Below are 23061 nucleotides of genomic sequence, written 5' to 3' on the forward strand. Positions count from 1 at the left end.
ATTAAAACAAAGTTACCCATGATTAAGACGTCATGCCATCGTATTCTAATGTCTTTTGATTTAAGAATCAGAAATGGTGCAGATGGTAAGGCTCGAGCTTGCGGATCAGAAGGCCCCAGGTTCAAGCTCAAATACATGATAAACTTTTTTTTTTTCTTTCTTTGTAGCAGTTAGGATGATGAATCTGCCACGCAATCCTCCTAAGAATAGTGATCGGGACCTGCCAATTAAGCCCATTCCAGGACTAGCTAGATATTAAGTTTATACTTGTTGACAATAAATCGTGTCGACGATATCAGCTGGGCGAAATATTGAGCATTTGTTTGATAATGATCAATTTAGCTAAAACAATTCAATACGATGATGGAACTGCTTCTTGATGCAACATTTTACAGACAACTGTGGGTGGAGCTAACTTGTTATCTATCTACCCACAAATCAGCACAACTACAAGATGAAGGGAAACTTCATTCTTACTATGCACTCTACGGTTCCGAAACAATGCTATGATGCCAAATTGCAATGAGATGCAGTGCGTAGTTTCATCAACTTATAGCAGGATCGAGACGCAAAAAAATGCTATTCCAGCACTCGAACCTTGAATCTTCGAATCCACAATCTCATGCTTAACCAACTGCACCAAATTTAAACTGATGCCGATGAGACAAAGAAGTGTAATGACGTTTAAATCATGGGTAACTTTGTTTTATTTTATGCTGGCAACTCTGTACAATTTTTAGTATCAACGTAACAAACTTTTGATAATTAGTCAATGAAAACGAATTTCTACACTAAAATGATGTATGGACGAAATGTTCGTAACACATAGGAGCAATAGCTCATAAAATAAGTCACCTAAAACAATGTAAAATTACATGACTTTTACATGAAAAATCGTAAAAATATTGTATTTTCTGGTGATTTTTTAACGAAAATTGTTGAATAACTTTGAAATACGCAATTTAAACACCGTAGTGTCTTCGGCAAAGTTGTAGAGTATTGTTCTAACTATAGTTTAACGGTATTTTCGGTACCTTTTTGGTGCAATTTTCTGGATATTGAAGTACATTTTCGTGAAAATGCTCGAAAAAACACAAAATCGATTTGATACACCTCTAAACCTTTATCAATTTGGCTCAATTTTGGACTGAAGCCTTGTTTTTGCATGTGGATTGATAATTTGATGTGACACGGGTAGGTCAAAAAAAGTGAACAGGTCTAGTATACACGGAATTACTATTATTTATGCATTTTGTATCCGCATCTTTCTCACTCTCTTTCTGTTTTCATGCTATCTGCCGTTTAGCCTGGGTTGAAGAGGAGTGTTTCGTCAACCCAGGCGAAGCACTAGATAGCATGAAAACAGAAAGAGAGTGAGAGAGATGCGGATACAAAATGCATAAATAATAGTAATTCCGTGTATACTTTTATTTCTGAGTGTAGATTATGAGTTCAAGCATAACTTTTCAATCCGACGTAACTCGAGAATGTAAACAAATCCGGGTTTACTGCTGCATGCATGATTCATAAAGCAAATTGAAGAATCCACATCACTGTTTGATGATTTATTGCTTAATTTGTTTAACTAAGCATATTTTTTGAAACGACGTATCAAACTATTTTGATGTTTACAACTTTACTGATAGATACACCGTTTTGATATATGAGAAAACCAAACGACGTATCTAGCCAAAATCAGAAGTAACAGATACACCAAACTGGCACCATACAAAAGCGACGTATCTGGCATGACGTATCTCGAACCAACCCGGTGCATGTGTATTTTTGTCAAAATTCATTGTGAAAATGATATGGAATGAGTAGGTTTTGTTCCTTACCTAGTGCGTGCAATATCCCTGGTGATGTTAGGCACGAAAAAACTTATGAAAAGTCTTTTTGTAAAAAACTATTTTAATGAAATGGTCGTCAACATTGACCATGAATTTACTCAGATCAGTGAAAAAGTTAGATACGTCGATTTGAAAAATTATGCTGGAGTTGTTTTTTTAGGGTGGGTGTCCTTACTAGTTTAGACAAGTGTGAAGTTACGCCCATTTTAGACAGTTCGTTCGCCACGTTTCGCCACCTGGGTGGTTCACTTTCTCGTTTTGCGCAAAACGCTCTCACCACAGCTGTTTTGTTTGTTCGCGGCCGAGCCGAGGTCAAAGAGCGTCGCGAAGCGCACTACTCACTTCACCGTCGTCGTCTCGTCGTTCCATTTCCATTCATAAAACATCACACAAACATCCATTTTCGGCTCAGAGCGAGTTTGGTTTTCCGTTCGGTCGCGTCGCGTTCCGCGTTCAACCTTCCTTCGTCCTGTGCGTGTGTGTGGGATTATTGAAACAGCAGCTTTTTTTTCTTTCCTGGCGCAACCAAAATTGCTGTGGTTGGTGGCTATATAGGTAGGTACGTCGTGATTTACATTCGTGAAAATCGCGTTTTAGTGCAACAATGTCCTGGTGAAATAGCTTCATAATAAAACGTGAGGTGGAAAATCGAGCAAATCTTTCCCCGTGTGTGGGATTGTTTGGTCTGCGGTCGAAAAGTTTGTGCATTTTCTTGTGTGTTTTCACGCCCCCACCACACGAGTTGTTGATGGCATTTTGTTTATCGTGTGATGGTGGCAGGAAATGAGTTTCATGTTTTAGTGATTTGCTAGACGGAATGTTAGCTGTACGCTAAAGAAATACGCCAGAAGAAGGTCAATTAAAAAGCACATCAACTAGAGAAAATAAAGCAAACTTGAAGCAGTTTGTTTTTGTGTCTCTAAAACAAAGCGAAGAAAACAAACTTATAGTGAAGAAAGTCATTTTCCTGGTGGAAAATCGCCACCCACTTATCGTCAACAGCAGAAGCAGCAGCGTTCCAACACACAGACACAAGAGAAGGATTACAGCAACGACAGCGGAAAATGGTGCAAAAGTACGAGTCCCCCGTGAGGATATATAAATATCCTTTTGAGCTGGTTATGGCGGTAAGTGACATTTGCATCAACTAAACTATTGCTACCTATTTACTAATCGGTACCATTTTTGCCTGTTGTTGCCCCATAATAAGAATAATTATTTTTGTTTCATCATCGTGTGCAGTAGCGCGACAGAGAATTTGTCACCACCCTTCGCTACTTTGGGGGGCACACGAAGGTGTTTGCACTCGCGAGTTTTCGACACTATCGTAGTTATACCGCGAATGGCTCTGCATAAATGGGGAATGAGTATAAATTGCGCCTTGAAAAACACATCAACCCAGGCCAACGTTTATTTAGTTTTCTTTGATGAATGTATGTGAAAATGCTTACAACCCACAATTAAAAGAATCTGATAAGTATTTATGTAATAATAATAGTATTTTTTATTGAAAACGGTAGCCTGTTAGTACATACAGAGCCGTAGCGTGGTCCCACAGCGCCCTTGGCAAGCATCCAGATTGGCGCCCCACGACAATTAGACATTATTATTTTGCTTATTTTTTTTATTCAAAGTTATAAGTAGGGGTAGGCGGGGCAATATGGACACCCGGGGCAGAATGGACACCCTCAATATTTTGAAATATGCGAACTTTTTTGAACTTTTAATGAATGGAGAATATAGTCCATTTGTCTAAAACGTATTTTCAGGAAAGAAACATTTGAAATTGAAATTATACTTGATTTTACACGAAAATGTTGCGTCCTCCGTTTTTTGTGCATGGAAATTATAATTTTCACACCATCTAAAATAAGATTTAGTGATTAATTTATTGCAGGTAGATTAAAACGTGATATTTCTAGAACACATGCAAGTAGTTTTGCTGTATCTACATGCTTAACATGTTTATACTTTCTTCTTTATTATATCAAAAATCAAGTTTGGAAATATCTTCTGCTGCCGGGGCAAAATGGACACTCACCTTTTTGAAAGAAGCGGCAAGGGGAAAATATAACCTAAATCACAAACCAACCAAATTCTTCGATTTCAGTATATTTTCGGTTAAATGTTCACTATAGTAGACATAGGGTGAAACAAATTGGTCAAAAAACGACATCAGTGGAAAATAGTTGTTCTAGGCACAGCTGTACATGCCGACAAAAACGAAGCTTTATCCAAAACACCCTGAATTTAAATTAACTGAACAAAAATGAACTCATTCGGAGTATTATTCATCCAAAATAGTTGTCTTGTAATTAAATGACTTTATAGGTGTAAATAATGTACGAAATTCATAAAAGTCTCATGGTGTCCATATTGCCCCATGGGGGTGTCCATTCTGCCCCGTATGTATGATTTTCTAACGGAAAACCTGTAGAAATTTCTGAATAAATTCCATATTTATAATTTTATGGAGGAATTTATGAAGACATTCATGGAAAGTTTTCTAGTGAAATTATAGCAGAAATTTATGGATCGATCCCTTGTGAGCATCGTACAGTTTCATAGAAGATTTTCTTTCAAAAATCCTTGGAAGATTTTCTGAAAGAATTCATTCTCAGAGGGACTTCTGGAGAAATCCTTATAGTGATTTCTAATGGAATATCTGAAGGAATTACTAAACAAATCTACTGAAGCGTTACTTAGTAATCCTTATAGACATTTTTTGCAGGAATCCATTGAAAGAAATTATTAAATATCCATGTAAAAATGTCGAGAGGAATCCTTTGACTCATTTCTGAATAAATTCCTAGATAACTTCCTAAAAACCTCCCTGAAGGCATTTCTAAAGCGATTCTTCGAGAATTTTTAGTAAGAATCTCCAGAAAAAAATGTTTTTTGTTTTTTTTTTTAAATAATCTTTGGAGGAGATTTTGAGAGAATTTCTGGAGAAATTCTTTGAAAATTTTTCAAAGAAATCCCTTGAGGCATTTCTGAAATATTTATTGAAAAGATTTTCTTAAAGAAACCCAGCAAAATCCGAAGAAAAACCTAGTGAAATTTATGAAGAATTTTCCGAAATATTTCATTTGTTTTTAGGGCATGAACATAAATAAAATCACTGGTTGTTTTGTAGGTGAATACGACTTGAATGATTTTTGTTAGATTTACAGGAATTTAAGCCAAAAGAAACATTTATTGGTAATACCAATAAGACGATCAGATAAAGCATCGTCTAAATATTTTTTATTCAAGATACTTATTGTAAACACTCTAAAATATGTCAATAAATAGGTTTCCAGTAATTTTCAGAGAAAAACTTTCACAAGAATTTCGAAAACTTATTGATTTTGCTTTGCTCGTTTAAAGACAACTAAAATAGCTTCTCAAAAAAAAACAGGTTAAATTCCCAGGTAACATCATGAGAAGTAATCTAGAGACCTAATTTTTGAGTAAAAAACACTCGATCAATCTCAGAAATTTTAAAGTCTTGGTAACATACAAGAAAACAATAGCATCATACTGTTCCTTCTAGCCTTAGACCTTTTCGGCGCCCCTTAGAGGCTGGCGCCCTTGGCGGGGGCCAACTTGGCCAACCCCACGCTACGGCTCTGAGTACATAACGTTTGATCAGGTCAAGGACGCACCTATGCTTCCATAGATTACAAAAATACAAATTGTTTACGCTTATAGGTATAATATTTTCCTTCCTGAAACATAGCTTGTAATTGCCATGCTTATGTTAAATCTAAAAAAAAACAGTACAATACCATGTATGGAACAAATAAAAAAAATATTTGTGAGATACCATAGAATTTTCATTACATATAAATGAAAATATAATCTGCGTTATGTTTAGCAAAAAAATATTTAAATCATTTCTTGAATTGTACTGATACACAGCAAGTTATGAGAACTGTTTGTATAAGACCTAAAACTTGAAAAAAAACGATTTCTATCCAAACGCTTTTTAGTGACAAAGAGTATATCTTGTATTTTGTCTAGAAAAAATGTTTCATTTGCTTCACTAAGAACGAATCGGTTGAGTGTTTGTAAATATGACTGATCTGTTTGTTTTGGGTAACAAAAAACAAACAAATGAATGTAAGTTGGAAAAATTACAATGTCCAACTACCAGTAAGAAACGACTTGGGTTTCTTTTTTATTTAGATTTTAGGAACATGGCTATACATTTAGCTACCCAATCAACCCTACTACAAGTATTGCCAAGGATTGGTGTCAAAGTGTCTCATGCAATTATTATGTTTAGGGGCTGTCCATTAATTACGCAAGGGAATTTTTGCGATTTTCTGATACCCTCTCCCCCCCCTTGTAAGATTTTTTGTATGGGAACCCAAAAATTTTTGTATGGCGCGTAAGATTTCTCAAACCCCCCCTCTCCCTATAAACCCTTACGTAATTAATGGACAGCCCCTTATTACGTGCTCTGTTATTTTTACTTATCTCTAGAATGGAGTATTTTCTTTGATAGAGCATTTTACCTCGATGTTTCCTACCACGGTTCGGTAGCGTATAATATGTTTATGCAAGAGACCATGCTAGAGTATATTGAGTAAAAGACTACTATATTGATTGGCGTGGCTGTATACTTTTCAGGTGTATGGTAAAATCGCCAAAGCAAGTATCTTATACTAGCCTCAACCTGCTTGAACTAAACTCGTTGGTCAAGGAAATGCTGCTAGATAAAATGCTCTCATAACATTAGCCCCAGCTTACCATGCAAAGTATGTAGGTGATATGCATCCCTCCTCTAAGATCAACAAACGATCACCACCATCTCGCACATCTCTATCTGTTTTGATGTTTGACGGCGGTAGCTGCAAAAACATCAACCTCAAAACGGTGAAAGACTGTGGAGCGGTTCAATCACATTCAGCAAGTAGGTAGGATGACGACTACTAACTTAACTGGTGGCAATAACACGCGAACACGAGTTGAGCATTGCATTGCAATGCAGCAACAACAACAGCCGCTTGTTGACGGCACTGCGCACTGCTACCCTTATAGCGCCATCCTACCACCGTTACTTCCACTGCACCTCACTGCAGTACTGCACTATAGTGTTGCAGTGTGGTGTCTTCGCGGTTTGTTGGTCAGCCGAGTCGCTTAATCTAGTGAGACTGGTTGTTACTGGATATTTTTGAATGCTTTGCAACTGCAAGTGTTTACCTATGTTTTGCTTGGAGTGATAAGATAATGTGTAGATGACAGTAAGTTTAAATGACTGAGCTGAAATGAATTTCAATGAGTCTCAAGAGAATTAAAGAAAAGTCTAATGTGACTACGTTGACTTTCATGAGAAAGACGCGAGACATGGATTCTGACCACAGTTTTTTATTTAAAAATCCCTTAACCAGTTGAGTTTATTCAGGAGCAACTAGCGAAATGAATTCGAAATTGTTTATGAACACAGTCTTGAGCCCGGGCCTAGTCAATTATTTCTCATGTACATTGGAAGATCTCATCTATGATGAAGATAGTCACGCGCCGGCGTAATTACGGTCATCGTGAAAAGGAAGGAATGTTAGTAAGGCAACCGTGTTGTTACTAGGTGTACCATCTTCTTATTCCTCATCCTCTAATTTTTCATCGTCCTGGCGTGCCGTTTCAACTGGGATAGAGTTTGCTTCTGAGCTTAGTGCTGGATGTCGGCAGCCGGGAACTATCGGGGTATTTGGTGGTCTAGTGGCATCCTCTTCTGATTCATGTGCAGAAGGTCCTGGGTTCAATCCCTGGCTCGTTCCCTTTCACCTACTTTGCATCTTTCTATCTACTTTTCTCTCTCTTCTACATATTTTTTATCTGTAATAACGAGATTTTTGGCCTTAAACCCACGCTTTACTCCACATTTTGTGAGTTTGACGGGAGTGGGTTCGATCCATGTATATCTCTATTCGTATGACAACGCCTACAAGTTTTGCAACCAAGCAAACTGTACCGCTTCACAGTAACCTTCACAAAGTCTATCACTTTAAGCCTGGCATCCATGCACCAATGCGTGAACCCTGTGCCAAAAATAAGCATTTGCCACCAACACCTCGACATTCGCATGACGTTGTGCAGGCGCAGAGGACTCAACGGCCAGCCTGTTGGCAACAAGCGATTGTAGCCATCTTTTCTAAAGTGTCTCGAGTATACCAAAGTGGCGAATCCTTGTCGTTTTAATAGGTCTCCTGCTCGATTGGAACTATGAGGATGACAGTAAATCGGCTGTTCCAATTTTGGCGTTTCTCCTCTTTGTATTATCCAGGCTTGTTAATCTTTTCCATCCCCTTACTCACATTGACCTGCAACCTGACGCAGCAGGCGCCATTTCCGCCTAAAAATAGAAGATCATCAACGCTTACACACTGAAGATGCCTGCTAGTCCCCAGCAGATATCTCATTGATTCCTTGTGTGAGTTCTCGGGTAGACGTGAATATCATAATCATATCTTAAAACGATCAAATTTTGATGTCATATCTTAATATGATATTGGTGAGATATTCAATAAGTTGCCAAATATCTACTTAATATCTGATCGTAACATGATTTCAAAATTAGTACTGAATTTGATCATCAGAAAGCCTTGTGCAACCCGCTGTATAAATGTCGAAATTTCTAAACATTGCACATGAAAACTAACTTTCGTGTATTGTTTCATCATGCACCGTGCCCAAATTATTGAACACTTCAGGAGATAGGGAATTAATAAATTACGTAACGCTTCAGGGGAATAGGGAATACAGCCTAGCGTTACGATCCAAACAAACAAGTTGGAGTTTTCATTAAAAAAAACATTATGTATGCCCCCAGATCCTAATGAACGAACCACTGCCAACCACCGTGTTCATAATGCTGAAGTTGCAAGAAATGGTGAAAACAATACCAAAAATTTTGCTCAAACAGCGCAAGGAATCATGATAACCACGATTTTTATATCATTTCATTGCAGAAATGGGGAATTTACCTTCCATCATACAAAAATTCGGCTCATTACTACATTCTAATACTTCACTGATTGCGTCCTAATGGTGGAAACTTGGCCTATTTTGGGCGCAAAATAAACCAAACAAGTTTCTACACATGCCGTTTTTGATGTTTGGATCACTCCTATTTTAACAATTCGTATCATAGGCAAAAAATGTGGAATCATCTAGAGAAAAGTGCTCTTTCAGTTTAGGAAAATATGCAATTCTCAATTGAACTTTAATTCATTTTATTTTCCCAAGCTATCGCTTCAAGGTGCTCGTACATGCTTAGCCCAGATGTCAAATATTTGACCACTTTTGACAGATATATTTTGGCAATCTGTTTGGCTCTGTTTGTCCCTATTCGTTTTTTTTTAGAGTGACAAATATTTTTGTTTGCCCGGTAAACCTTGGTCAAAATTTAACTGTCAAAAGTGGTAAAAAATTTGGCATTGGTCAAAGAGTGTCATACTAGCTTCAGTTTGCAAATTTTGGGTTGAAACTGTATTAATATTTTGCAACCGAACATTTATTGTACGTGGATTTGCTAACTGAACACGACGAATCAGAACCGTCGTTTTTGGAATCGCCGTTCGAATCGCCGTTGGAATCGTCGTTCGATTGCAGAGCGAGACAGCAACCAAACTGACACATCGCTTTGACATATTTAACGTAAGAGCAACACGTGCGTGAGATTCTCTCTCTCGGTTGGTGTGGTTTGTTTTGATTCAATCTGACAGTTCTTTTATACTGCTCATGTTGCTGATGCTGCCAGCTGATGGTGGCAAGGATAGAGGAGCATAGTCGGAGGGGTGTTCCAATGTGTTTTCGGAAGAATTCGTCGAGATAAAAAGTTTTCGTTATAAAAAATATGGAAAATTCTAGTTATTTTCAATGCGTGTTACATATATTATTTTACAGAGAATCAGTGTAGAGGTCATTTAACGTAATAAGAGCATTAACATAAAAGTCTATAATTTTACAAGAACGCATTGAAACGCCCCTTGAAATTAAACGGCGATTCCCAACCAGCTCAAACAAATTCCCTTGGAATTCATCTTCGAAGTAAAATCACAATATTATTGGTAAATTTGAATAATAATGCATAAGATCAAAATCAGTTCTTTCACACATTCATCTATAGCATCCGAAAATTGTAAGATCTGAAAACTACTATTCATGATCAAAATTAGTTCTTTCACACACTCATCTACAACATGGCGCGACCACACCAACACAACTACCATTAGCCGCAAAACCGTAGAAAACGTAAACTTGATGCTCTTGTTACCTTCTATTTTCAGATATGAGTCGTAGTGCAGTGGTAATGTCACTGATCATAAACGACAAGGTCACAAGTTCGATTCTGGTTGCGACCATATTTCTATTATTTACTCTAATCCATCTGTCAGATCATTTTTTGATATTGATTTGATGTTTTACAGCCCAGATCTGCCCAGATATTAATTTGATCCTAGATTTGATCTTATAATATCAAAATGTGATATTATTATGTTCTTCCCCATACTAATTTTTGATCTTAGTTTCGATCTTTTATCTCTTATGTCAAACAAACCAATAGCTAATTATGATCTTGAGTACTTCACTGAGTAATATCTAATGATTTGATTGTTTCTTCTATTCGGGAATTTAGCTGATCTGGCGATATTGGAGTAGCAACTGTGGGCAGTCAATCAAGCTCAAGCGAAATCAAGCTTTTAGTAGAATTGATATCGAAAGGAATGCCAGGCGGTATTTTTGGCGGAATTTCTGAAAAAGCCCTTGAAGCTTAGAGCGGTCACGAAATAACTTCCAGCGATGAAACCTTTTAATTGATATAGCAACAATGAAAAAATAGTGAAAATTATCAAATAGGATACAATCCGTGCAGGCAAAATCCATACTCCTTCAAAACTAGAATCTACAAAACAATCAACGATTTTAATACAAAGTACAAACAAAACGAAGTCATTTCATTCGTCAAACCAACTACTAAAATTCATCGTTTATAGCATTATTTTTTTCCCGACAAACATACAATTACCGTTCATTATGTGATTGCAGAGCCCGTGAAAGATTGGTGTTATTAGAGCACGGGTTACGGAGAAATATATCCCTTGTTCCCACTCAGGCAACACGCGAACTATACCGACCGCACCACGGACGGGGCAAAGTGGCAAGTGCTATCAAATATTTAAACCCATTTGAACCGAACCTTCCCCGGTTGATATGGTTCATTCAACAACCTGGGGCACCTAGTCATATTGATCTCACCGTTCATACATATATGTGTGCCCATTGATCCGCGGAAGGTATAGCACACACAGTACTGATTGTTGCTATCATCCATTGTCGACGGTCGACGAGGCAGTTTGAAAGGGATAATGAAGTGATGTCGATGGATATGGCTTCCTACTAAGCCAGGGAGAATCGCGGGGGAACTCTAACAGGTGTTTTTAATTGGAGTGACGAATGTGTACAATTATGCCTTGTTCATCTGGGCTAGAAACTCATACCTACACACCCGTGAGATGGTACTAAATTTCTCAAGTACACGTGGATTCGCTAGGCCTTTGTGATACCATTATTGATTAATGTGCTGTTTGTTATATCGATATAGGTATTTTAACCTGCGTGCGTCATCGCAACCCGGACGGACGGAACAAACTTCGATCGTTACAAAGTGCCAAAGGTCGACAAGGAAACGCGACAGGGGATCCGATTCCCTTTAATCGCTTCGATTCTTTGTTTAATTTGCGAATGTCTTAATCTTCGAGCTTTCAGATAATGGGCATAAGCATAGCAAAAGAAGCTATGGGGAGGATTATCAGCAAATGGGACGGCGCGTCCGGGTTGAATGACACGCGAATTGTCTTGGATGGGGAGATGCGTAGCAATAACCTAATTGTATTTTTCCCTTTTTGGAACGTGCTTCAGTATCAGAAGTATGGAGCAAAAGTGAAAAAGGCTTATCGTGGATCACGAGTTAGTAGTTTCAATCACTAGGAAACATGCATTTGGTGAGGTAACTTATGTTCAAAAATGGCGAGAAGAGATAAGAGCATTTGGTAATTCCAATTGGAATCATTGGAAATATACCATGACTACGGCTTCCAATATGGTAACTAAAGGCATGTTGGCAATATCGTAGACAACCTTGTGTAGAAGAGTCACAGTGACTATCCAGATTGATTCGTAGGTATGTTGGTTCATATGAAGAGGCACCTTGGCCAGATAAACATCACAGATGTGATGATCGACTATGTGTTCTAAGCATTTCAGAAAAATTGAGGTCAAACTGATAGGCCTGAAATTCTTTGTTTCTTCACACGACGCTCGACACACTTTAGGAATAAACTTTACAGTAATATCCCGACAAGATTTGGGAATACAGATAGGCAAAATAAAGTGCCCACCTCATCGTTTATTCAATTTCTCTCATTTACTTGGTTCAAAATAAAGTAAACACACTGTAGTTTTTTTATTATCTATTTTTTTTTTTGAGGTTTCACTTATGGAATACCGAAAAAAAGGAGTTTTACTTAAAGAAAAAAAAATCAATTTGTGTTGAAAAAAAAAAAAACAGTGACAAAAAAAGTGCCCACTTCTTTTAGGCTACAGAAAACATAAATTAAAGTAAAACAAAAGCTTTTCAATAATTGATGTGTCCTCCTTTGGCCTTCAGGACCTTCTGCAGGTGCTTCGGCATGCTCTCGACCAGGTTTTTTAGGTGCTGTGGATCTAGCTCTTCCCAGGCGCGCTCCAGGGCTTCATAATAGTTATTTTTATTGGTAACACCAGTTTTGTCAACCCTGGCATCGAGAATCGCCCACAAATTCTCGATGGGATTGAGGTCCGGGCTTTGTGGAGGCCATTCCAGCGGTTTGATCCGACAAGACCGGAAGAAAGACTTGGTCTTCTTGGCAGTATGCTTCGGGTCGTTGTCCTGCTGGAATACGAACTTCTCTTCAAGGCCCGTCTGGAGCAGCGAAACCTCCAGATTTTCTCGCAGGATGTTGATGTAGGAATCCGCCGTCATTATCCCGTCGATTTTCACGAGACTACCCACTCCACTCCACGAAAAACATCCCCACACCATTACATTTCCTCCTCCATGCTTCACCGTGCCTTGGATGTGGCGCTCCTGAAGCTCCTCTCCCGATCTGCACCAAACACGAACCCGCCGCTTTCGGTTAAACAGCTCGAATTTGTATTCGTCCGTCCAGAGAACCGTTTTCCAGAACTCTAGGGGCTTATCAGCATGCTCCTTAGCAAACTTAAGCCGTTTTGCTTTGTTTGCCTTGCTGATAAATGGGCGCTTCCGGGCAAGTTTGCTATTCAACCCCTGTGCTACGAGACGGCGACGCACAGTTCGACCGGAAACTGATAACTGAAGGGTTTCCTGAATCTCGCGGACAGTTACCTTCGGGTTCTTCTTGACTTCGCGCATGATCTTGGTGTCCGTTCTCGCATCCGTTTTCTGCTTCCTGCATCTGCCAAAGCAATCCACCACTGATCCAAACGTTTTAAGCTTCAGAAGAATTTTGCCAACCGCTGCCTTACTGATACTGTACTTCCTAGCGACAGCCCGGTGCGATTCACCGTTTTGCACATCACGAACTACCTGTTTTCGGATACACAACGGAATTGCTTTCGAAACCACTACGTTCTCCATTTTTTTCAACTTAATGAAACGCGATCACGTAAACAAATGCACCAGGTCAAGCCGTTTGCTTCAAAACATGTCAAAATAAGATAATAAAAAAACTACAGTGTGTTTACTTTAATTTGAACCAAGTAAATGAGAGAAATTGAAAAAACTAAAAGGTGGGCACTTTATTTTGTCTATCAGTATATCTGCAAACAAGCAAAAATCAAATCCATTCTGTAACAAAATAGGATATATCCCATCTGCTCTAGGAGATTTGAAAGGAGCGAAACTATTTTGAGACCAATTAATCGATTCTTAAGTTATGATACTCCAAGTCGAAGTCAATGAGTCATAGCTACAAGAAAAGACACCAGGTACATCCGAAGATGTATTATCCACACATCCGGGGAAGTGTATGCAGAATAAGCATTCCAGAACTTCCTCATCAGACGAAGTAAAATCGCCATTTTGGCAAACAAAGTTCATTGACTCGGGAATCCTTAGATTTTGAAAGGATTTTGATCAACAGACGGACTTTACTCAAACTGGAAACATTTGTACAAAGGTTTTCCAGCTGGATTCCAGCAGACCGAAGAGCTTTCTGGTAGGCCTTGCAAACCGACTTGATAGCCTCCGATCCAGCCGAGCATCGTCTGTTCCAACTTTTATTACAGTATTTCCTTAGCTTCGCCAGATTAGAGTTCCACCAAGGGGATCCTCTTTTGGTCTTCACAGACCGTACAGGGCGAGCTTCTTCAAAAACTTCCATGATGAAGACCGTTATAGTATTGTCTATGAAATTTATTCGCAACTAAATCAGTAAAGAAATCCTAGTTGGTTGATCGGGGACTCCTGAAACACAATGTTTGCGAAGTAACATTTATAAGATGTACTCTACAGATTCCGTTTGCGACTAGGTTTTCATTAGAACCCATACGTTTCGTTATGGACGCATTCTTGCTGTTGGTTCATTGATCTTCTATGTTTCAGAATGTCCGCAGCACTGTTTTCCAATTCCTTCATAAAGAACTTATCCATCGAAGCGCCCTCCGGTCGAAGTTCCGTTGCCAACGGCTGATGTAGATGTGGATTTTCAGTAAACCCATCACAAGAAACCAAAGTCACTTTGGATTCAGGTCGATAAGGAATGAGCGACCATTGTTGCCACAAATGTCTACAACCACTCTAATTGTCCTAGATCATGAATCATGATGTCACTTGACCTGGTCATAGGCAGAATTGTTTGAATACATTTGGTATTGAAGTCGCCCCTGTAGATCATTATGTCACTTTTGGGATCTTATCTACGACTGGTTTCAGTTGATTAAGATTTCTCTTTTTCGAACCCGTTACTGAAACTGGCAATGATTGTCTTCTTATTATTAAGGGCCTGTCCATAAACAACGAGACTCTAAGGGGGGAGGGGGGATCTGGCCAAAATCTACGGTCCATTCAAATAAAAAAAAAATGTACAGAAATCTACGGTGGGGGAGGGGGTCCGAGATAAGCAAAAAATAAGTCTACGTAGTTTATGAACAGCGCCTCAGTAGACTCCAACTGCATGGGCCAGAGCATAACCGAATTAGACTCTATAGCAATTTGTTTCCTTCAATGGTTGATCAACGCACTCCGCTCACCTCTCTCAAGCTTGAAGCGCTCTCATTATCAAATTTATTAATTTATTTATTTCTCGTCAATCATATGTAGACCATTTGTTACATTTATTCTTTCTTAACCTAACACTATTTTTAGTTACGAATTACAGTCATACCTCGATATAACGTAACCTCGATATAACGTTACCTCGATATAACGTAACTCGATATAACGTAACTTTTACCTCGATATAACGTAACTTTTTTTTTTTGGATCCAACTTTTCACTATTTAAATATTAGAGTGATATACAAAATTTTCTATATGATATTACACCCCTCCTGGAACCGAGCCTGCTATCCAGTTATGGGTTATATGACAAATTTCAAAGTTTTGTAAGAATTTTCGGTGTCACTGTTGATAAGAAATGTTATATAGCTTTTCACGGAACAAACATTACATCTTCTACTCATTATTGACATTACATCCCTACTGGAACATAGCCTTTAAACTCCAAACGAGATGACAGTAGACAGCATTGGTAGTGAACTCGATTTCGTGTGATACTGGGTGTAAGAACGCCAGTAACGGTCCGCTTTGTCTTAGAGTAAATTTTGCAGAAAATCACTAAAGAAATTCTTTGATAAATCCCTGGAGGAACTTCTTGAGAAATCACTGGAGAAATTCGCGAAGAAATCCTCAGAAGAACTCTTGAAGGAATTTCTAAAGACATTCCTGAATAAATGGTGGAACTCCTGGAGGAATGCCTGGAAAAAAATCGGAGGAATTTCTACCGCAGTAAACACAGTTATTCCTCGTAACATTCAGGGGCAGTCCTTAATTACATAAGGAACTTCTGTATAAATCTCAGCAGGAACTTCTGGAGAAATTCGTGCACTGGTGGAATCCTAGTTGGATTTTCAAGAAGGGTCACAGTGAGAATCCATGGAAAAAAACTCAGGTTGATTTCCTGAAATAATTTTAAAAAAAATCCGCGCTGCATTCCAGGAAGAATTCCTGGAAAAATCAAATAAGGAATATCTGGAGGAATCTTTGAAGAAATTTCTATTGGAATTCTATCTGTTATTCTTGGAGAAATCCTTGCAATATTTTTGTAAAGAATTACTTCTGTATCTCAGAAGGAAATTTCCAAGGAATCACTGGAGAAACTTCTGGAGAAATCACAGAAGTTTTTCTAGCGGGGTCTGAAGAGGAAATCTTTTGGAAACTCCGTCACTGTGCTGGATGAGTTGCAGCAAGAATACCTGGGTGAATGCAGTTGTTTCTTAGGCTTAGTTTTCGACATACAGAAGTCAAGTAGGCAGTTTACTCTTCTTGGTCAGAGTTCATACTTTTCAATTTCCGAATTGAATTATTCTTTCGCGTTATTTCACGGTAATGGTCGTGCGTATACATTAGTTTATAATTTTTCTGGTTCAATTTCTCTATGCACCGTGATAGAACTATCACCAGTCGCTGGATGCTAGAACAAACGTTGTTTGAGCCTCTTGAGGTTATAAATTGGCTGATGAGTTACCTCGTACTGGAGCATCGCATGACTTCATTGGTCCTGAGCCAGCCATACCGATATCGAAGCGTTGGGTAAAGCTGTAGATCAGGGATGGGAACACTCACTTGAAAAGAGTTACATACACTCATTTGCTGTTTTCTCACTTCAGAAGCGTGCTATCAAGGAACGATGTATGGACAACTTTTGCCTTGTGGTTCTGTTTTAAAGTTTGCCGAACAGAGTGCGGTGCACTTTTCGGAAACAAACTGTCACATGGTTCACTTGATCATAGATTTTAAAAGGTAAAATTTTAAAAATGTTAATGTATTTTCTGACACGAATTTAATGATGATTAACCTGGGCTTGTTAGAGGAATATCTGTAAGTAAAAAGAAAATCGTGTTGAGTACTGTTCCTTTGAATTCCACTATGAATTTGCATCCTTACGTACGATACGTATTTCGACCTCAACTGTAAGGTCGTCTTCAGTGTCTTGTACTTGATTCGACTGGATGCAAATTCTTAATGGAATTCAAAAGAACAGTACTTTACGCGATTTTCTTTTTACTTACGAATTTAATGTTATTCTCATGGTTAAACGTGTTTATCAGGTATCAGAAGGCCGGCTCCAGGGGCACCTTATCCTCCATTTGGGACATTTGTGCCATTGCCATACATATAAGCCTATTTCATCATTTACCTGAGGGACAATGGGACAAGGGATGGAATGGAATTAGGAAAGGAAAAGGTGGTGAAATAGGAAGGGGTGCCCTAGAAGAGGGAATGAACGCATAAGCGCAACGAGAGCTCATAGCTCATACCACTTCGGGTTTAATCAGTGCCCTGAAAAGGACATTGTAAAACGCATAGGCATAAAGAGAGCCCATAGCTAATTGGAGGTAGCTTGTGACGTCATGCGACTTTCAATATGACATTGAAAGGCACGTCATCGAAAGCATCCTCAATATTCAAGAAATCACCCAAGCAAAAACTACGTTTGAGCGAGTACTTTCTTGGAAACGTATACAACATTGTGTAAAAGAGTCATCCCAAATTGGGAGGTATGTAAGTTCACATGAATAGCCATGTCAGCCAGACGAACATCACAGATGTGATAATCGACAATGCGTTTCAAGCATTTCAGAAAGAACGAGGTAACCAGGAACTCATTCCTTCTTTATACAACGCACGCACCCTTTCGAGATAAAACTATGGAGTAATTTCACGCCATGAAAATACCCAATAGCAAACTACAAGTGTTCAAAACATGTTTGAAATACTCAAATCCTTTTGGAGAAAAATAGCACAAACCCCCATTTGCACCTGGAGATTTGAAGTAAGCAGAGCTTTTTAGGGCCCACTAAGTTGATTATATAGCTATACTTCTCTGGCGGAAGCTAGAGATTCGTAACTATACAAAAGAATGGTTTATCCGAAGATATTTTTAACTTGAACAGATCAGCGTTCAATTCAGGAATACCTCTTGCGGTCCGCACAGGCCGCAGAGGACAAGCTTCTTTCTAAGCAATAGTTATGGTATACCACAATGAAACTCTCTTGGAGTAGCAATGGAAGCGAGTTATCCAGAAAATGTGGTCGCAACCAATTAATACAGGCTCCCTAGTTTGTTGATCAGGGTCGCCTGAATACGCAAATTTTGCGAAGGAACACTCAAAAGTACGAAGAAGGTCAAATGGAGACTCCTCATCTGACACATGTCAATCAGTCAACTCATTACAAATTCTGCTCATGCAGAGTTGGGTTAGGTGCAATTCTATGTTAATGGATAACTTGAACTGTACTACCTAAGTAATCCATCAAACTGAAGCATCTCAAATTAATGTTTGAGCTACTTCAGGATGTAATCATTGTAGCAATATTGCCAAATATCAGCGAAAAAATGCAGAATACAAGAGCTTGCTTGATGGATGGATGGAAATGTTGGAACATACTGTTAACGTCATTCTAAGATATAGCATGCTCGAGGCACGACACTTCATTTATAATGAAAGACGCAAACTGGGTTCACAAGGTAACCTATACAGAAGTAACCCTAGGAAAATGAACTTTTTTAAGTAGAGCCACTTGGACTACGCACACGTTTTACGCTGAAAATTGATCTGAGGTTTCCTAGCCGTAGCCACTACCCAAACTAGACAGGATTACACTCTTCACAATCACAGCACAAAAAGGAAACATCAACGACAAACCAAATTGGTGTGAATTGAAAAAAACGCCAATGGCGAAAACGCATTAGGGCCGGACGGGGCGATGGTTGAATCGTCCGCCATTGCTCTTTGGTTAGTAAGATGCAAATCTCAACTTCTACTTCATATTATTGGCTAGAAATTTGATCGTTCATTTACTCACTTGCGGTGCACAATCGACTAAAGTTTCAGCTACATCAGTGCACTGGAAATTGATATTTGCATCTTCAAAATCGTGAGGCAAATTGTTAGAAAGAAAGGGAAGATAGGAAAAATTACACGTCGTCCCGTATTTCTTCGTCAAATACATTTATTATTTATTGTCCTCCCCCTTAGCGAGCCAACGAGTATTGTGACAAAAGAAGAAAATGAGATTTGTTCCGGCCTTATTTAGCCTCAAATTTGAAACTTAAGAAGGGCAACTGATTATCTCGGAGAAACGCACGGTCCACTGCACTATTGCTCCGGTTAGTGCAGTAAGGGCGTAATACTGTGGAGGACGCCCTAATTCTCCACAGGCTCCGTTTGTAGTTAGGTTTTTATTAGACCCCCCTAACCATTCATTCCTTGGCACGGTAAGCATAAAGCCGCATAACACCATGAATTAGGGGTCACCTGTTTAGTGGACTCTTACCACTGGATCAGGCGGTCCGTAGTGTTATTCTTAGCCAACTGAGACAACCGCTTCCGACACTACACAGCTGTCTAGGCTGATCGGGAAAAAAAAGTTAACATTGATGGTCAACTTCCACCATGTTGCAGTCGCACTGCACCAAGTTTAGGGTAAAACTGGAAAGTGCTTCAAAAGTCCTCGAAACACTTTAAATTCCCGAAATCTTATATACTCTGGTCGAATAACTACTGTTGTAACAGCATTTTTAATCTTCGTGGCATTTCTATGTTTAGCTAAGTGTAACCCCACTTGCTGCATAGATACTATCATCAACATGATGTGTTGATTATTACCCGTTGTAAAACACACAACCGTAAATTAGCTACCAACTTAGTCCATCATCGTTTGTCGTCAATGTGATAATGACCTTTTAAACGTAATTCACGCTCACAGCAAGTGCCACCTCATGACGACAATCGTTGTCGGTTGGTTGGCAAGTGACACTAGCTAACCGGGTCACCACCATAAATATCGCGGAGAACTCTGACCTCGCACCGGCTAAATGAGGAAAAACAAGGTCATTAAATATCCTGCAATTATGACTGCGGCGGAATTTTGATGATTCCATGGTTCAACAGTCGCCGACAGCTTGGTATCATTCGGAACGTCAGATATTTTAAGCAATATGGAAAGCGATACTTCTAGCTACACAGTAAGATTACGTAAGATTAAAATCGTTTTTCGATATTTGCGGGGCTTCGGCAGTAACTCAATAGCTGTCCCAGCGTGTACTGTGCGTGGTACCTTGCACGTCGTAGGGCACTTGAAGTAGGTACGTGATGTGTACACACACGGGGATGACTTTCAATTCCTGATCATTTGCCATGCTAATAGCTGATTGTGCATACCTATACCTAGTATTTAAATTTAAATGATTGTTGCTGGTGGTGGAATTGAAAAAACATTTTTTGCAGTTTCAATATAATATACTGACATGAAGCCAATCGGTTAGTCGGGGAAAAAGCTTAATAATGAAAACAAATAAAGTAAAAGAGCCAAGACCTTGCAGAAGTTATTGCTGTGTTCGATAGCCTATCGAAGTTTGCACTTTTTTTATTCACGATTCATACGTGGAATATGGTGGAAACGTATTTATCTAACATTGAACTGTGTGGTCCTTCAGATGATTTTATCTTATTCTTTCATTTCTTCTGATGACCGGAATGCTGTACAAAGCTGAAGTTACATGATGACCAAATTTCAGCCCTATGTTGAATAAGTTATACATCATTCCGTTAGCCAGGTATATGTTTACGGAGCTTCAGAATGCGACTCTGGAGTCCGACCTCTACAATATCATAGAAGGCAGACTACACTAGTTAACAAAATAAAACGAAAGTCGTGAACTTCTGTCAACGACCAAAATTTTTGAAGCATAATTTACCGCTGATTTTGAAACCGTGCTTCAAAAAATTTAAAGTAGAACAGTTTTTGAGTTTTAGCTCAATATCAAATTTTACAACTTTTTAAAATATGGAATTTATTAAAATTCAAATATCTTGCGTTTTGTTCAACCAATTTTAAATCTTTTTCCATAAATTTAAAGCTGAATATAATACCATTCGATCATCTGAATACAGGTTTTGCGTCAGATTGATGAAATTCAAGATATTGACGAGCTTTGGGGACGATCTCCTTAAATTTCAGCAAAATTTCCATAAATTTATGAAGAAATGTATTTTTTTTCAATGAGAAAAAAACAATTTAAAAATTCTTTCTCAACGTTTATTTGACATATCATATGTAGGCGAGTTACAGTAAAAAATTTAGCTCAATCGGAGCATTGCTTACGGAGAATGAGATGTTTGAAGTGAGCGACATTGCTTAAAAACAGAACAAAAATCGATTTCAAATCATCAACCTTGTATGGAAAGTCGAAAAAATTTCCGCTCTACTGTAATTTTTTTCCTTCGCGTTTTCGAATTCAGGGCATGATTCTACACCAAAAACGATCATCAACTTACCGAGTTCAAAAATGCTGTAAACTAGTGCTATTAATACACGCTGTTATAAATTATGAGTCGCCATGTTATGCTCACCGTATTATAACTATTTCAAAGAATACAAAGTTTGTTGGTTGTTACGCCGATTTGTCCAATTCATGTAACAGCAACTGAGAATATGAAAAAAAAAAGCACATAGTCGATCTTCACTTTGAAGAACCAATCACTCTCCTAGAATGTTCATACCTTCAAGGCGTTTCAATCTACCCTAAGATGACATTCTATTTCGTTATCTTCTCGAAGGTTATGTTGTTGCTTTTGTATATTTGTTACTAATGGAAAACCCTAGAACATGATTCAAGCCATACAACAGAGAGTGGATATCTTTTGGAACCTGTTATTGGGGGATAAAATCAGAATGCTATCAGCTTGGCTACGGCGTTTATATACACAGAATAAAAGTTGCCCAAGTTATCGCAGACGGTTTACTATACACATTGCATCAGCTGTTTGACGCGAGAACTGTTACTGTAAACACGCGGCGAATGCCTGCTACATCGTTCGATTGCCCTATAAGAACCGCACCAATCGGTCTCTGGTAGAGACTGGCTGGCTAGACTCTCCGAACAAGTTTTCGCCCCTTGTTGTTCTGTTCCCATGATGGTGGTACCTACGTAGCGGCTGTTTATCGCAGTTAGCGCGTTGCCGCCCAAAGGCATGAGGTGGAAACGATAAACAGGCAAGCCCAGTAGTGCTATAGCCTTGCATGTGACGATTTCGGCAACAACGTTGCCAAATATTTGCCACTTAACATGTAAACAAATTGCAAATCGGTATGGTAATGCACGGTGCGATTAGAATTTGGACGAGTCACCAATTAAATCGTCTCGATAAAACCTATGAGCCTTTCTTTTGGAATAAGGTTTTGTGGAACGACAGTGAAATCATCATAAGAACTTGAACGTATCTATATTCTATTGAAAAACCTGGCGTTTTTCTCTGGAAATGTGACAACTTTTTTCTGCAAAAAAAAACATTGAAAGTTTTAACTGCTTGGAGATTTTCTAACGACCTCCCAAAATGATTTTTGACAGCATTCTAAAATTAACGAAATCTTCTACAATTTGCTTAGGAAATCTATAAAATTTGTTAGGAATTCTACCATAAATTACTTTCTGACGAAAACCTCTCAAGTCTGAGGAGCTCAACATTTTCTGAGGAAACTTGATCCGAAATTCTTGCAAGAGTTCAACAATGCCTTACTGAACAATTTTGGGTGAATTGTAATCACAAAGATCCAAAAATCTTCTAAAATGCGTTAGGAACATAAATTGGAAAAATAAGAATGAATATTCAGTAGGTAATTTTAGACATTCTATTCCACGTAATTTTTAATTCTGTGATGAATTTATTTAGGATTTCTTCTAGAATTCAGGGCTAGGATATCCTATGAAATAGCTTAAATTGCACAAAATTTATCCGCAAAATGTTTTCAAGTTTTGTAGGAAGTTTAAAACAGGGTGTCTACTGCCAAAAAAACTGGATTACCGGGAATGCTCATAAATTCCTGAAGACTGACCGATTTCTCTTAGTATTTTTCACGAAGATTTTACAGAATTTCGTTCCAGCATTTCTTCCTTAGGTTTCAATTGCTCCCCAGA

At 38.5% G+C, this 23061-nt stretch overlaps 1 protein-coding gene across 9 annotated transcripts in view; it reads left to right on the forward strand.

Moving 5' to 3' along the window:
- Positions 1 to 2093: 2093 nt before the first annotated feature.
- The window catches only part of LOC109427452 (protein real-time), a 54845-nt gene continuing 33877 nt past the window's right edge, over positions 2094 to 23061 (forward strand). Inside the window, exons 1-2 of one of the 9 annotated variants that reach the window (XM_029852616.2) lie at positions 2094 to 2409; positions 2853 to 2977. In XM_029852616.2, coding sequence (XP_029708476.1) covers positions 2915 to 2977 — 63 coding nt within the window. In that variant the 5' untranslated portion in view covers positions 2094 to 2409; positions 2853 to 2914. Of the gene's footprint in view, positions 2978 to 23061 lie in introns of all 9 variants that reach the window. The other 8 variants (XM_029852615.2, XM_029852611.2, XM_029852613.2 and 5 more) reach the window with 8 other exon arrangements.

This window comes from Aedes albopictus, chromosome 2 (genome assembly GCF_035046485.1).
Source record: "Aedes albopictus strain Foshan chromosome 2, AalbF5, whole genome shotgun sequence".
Taxonomy (NCBI): Eukaryota; Metazoa; Arthropoda; class Insecta; order Diptera; family Culicidae; genus Aedes; species Aedes albopictus.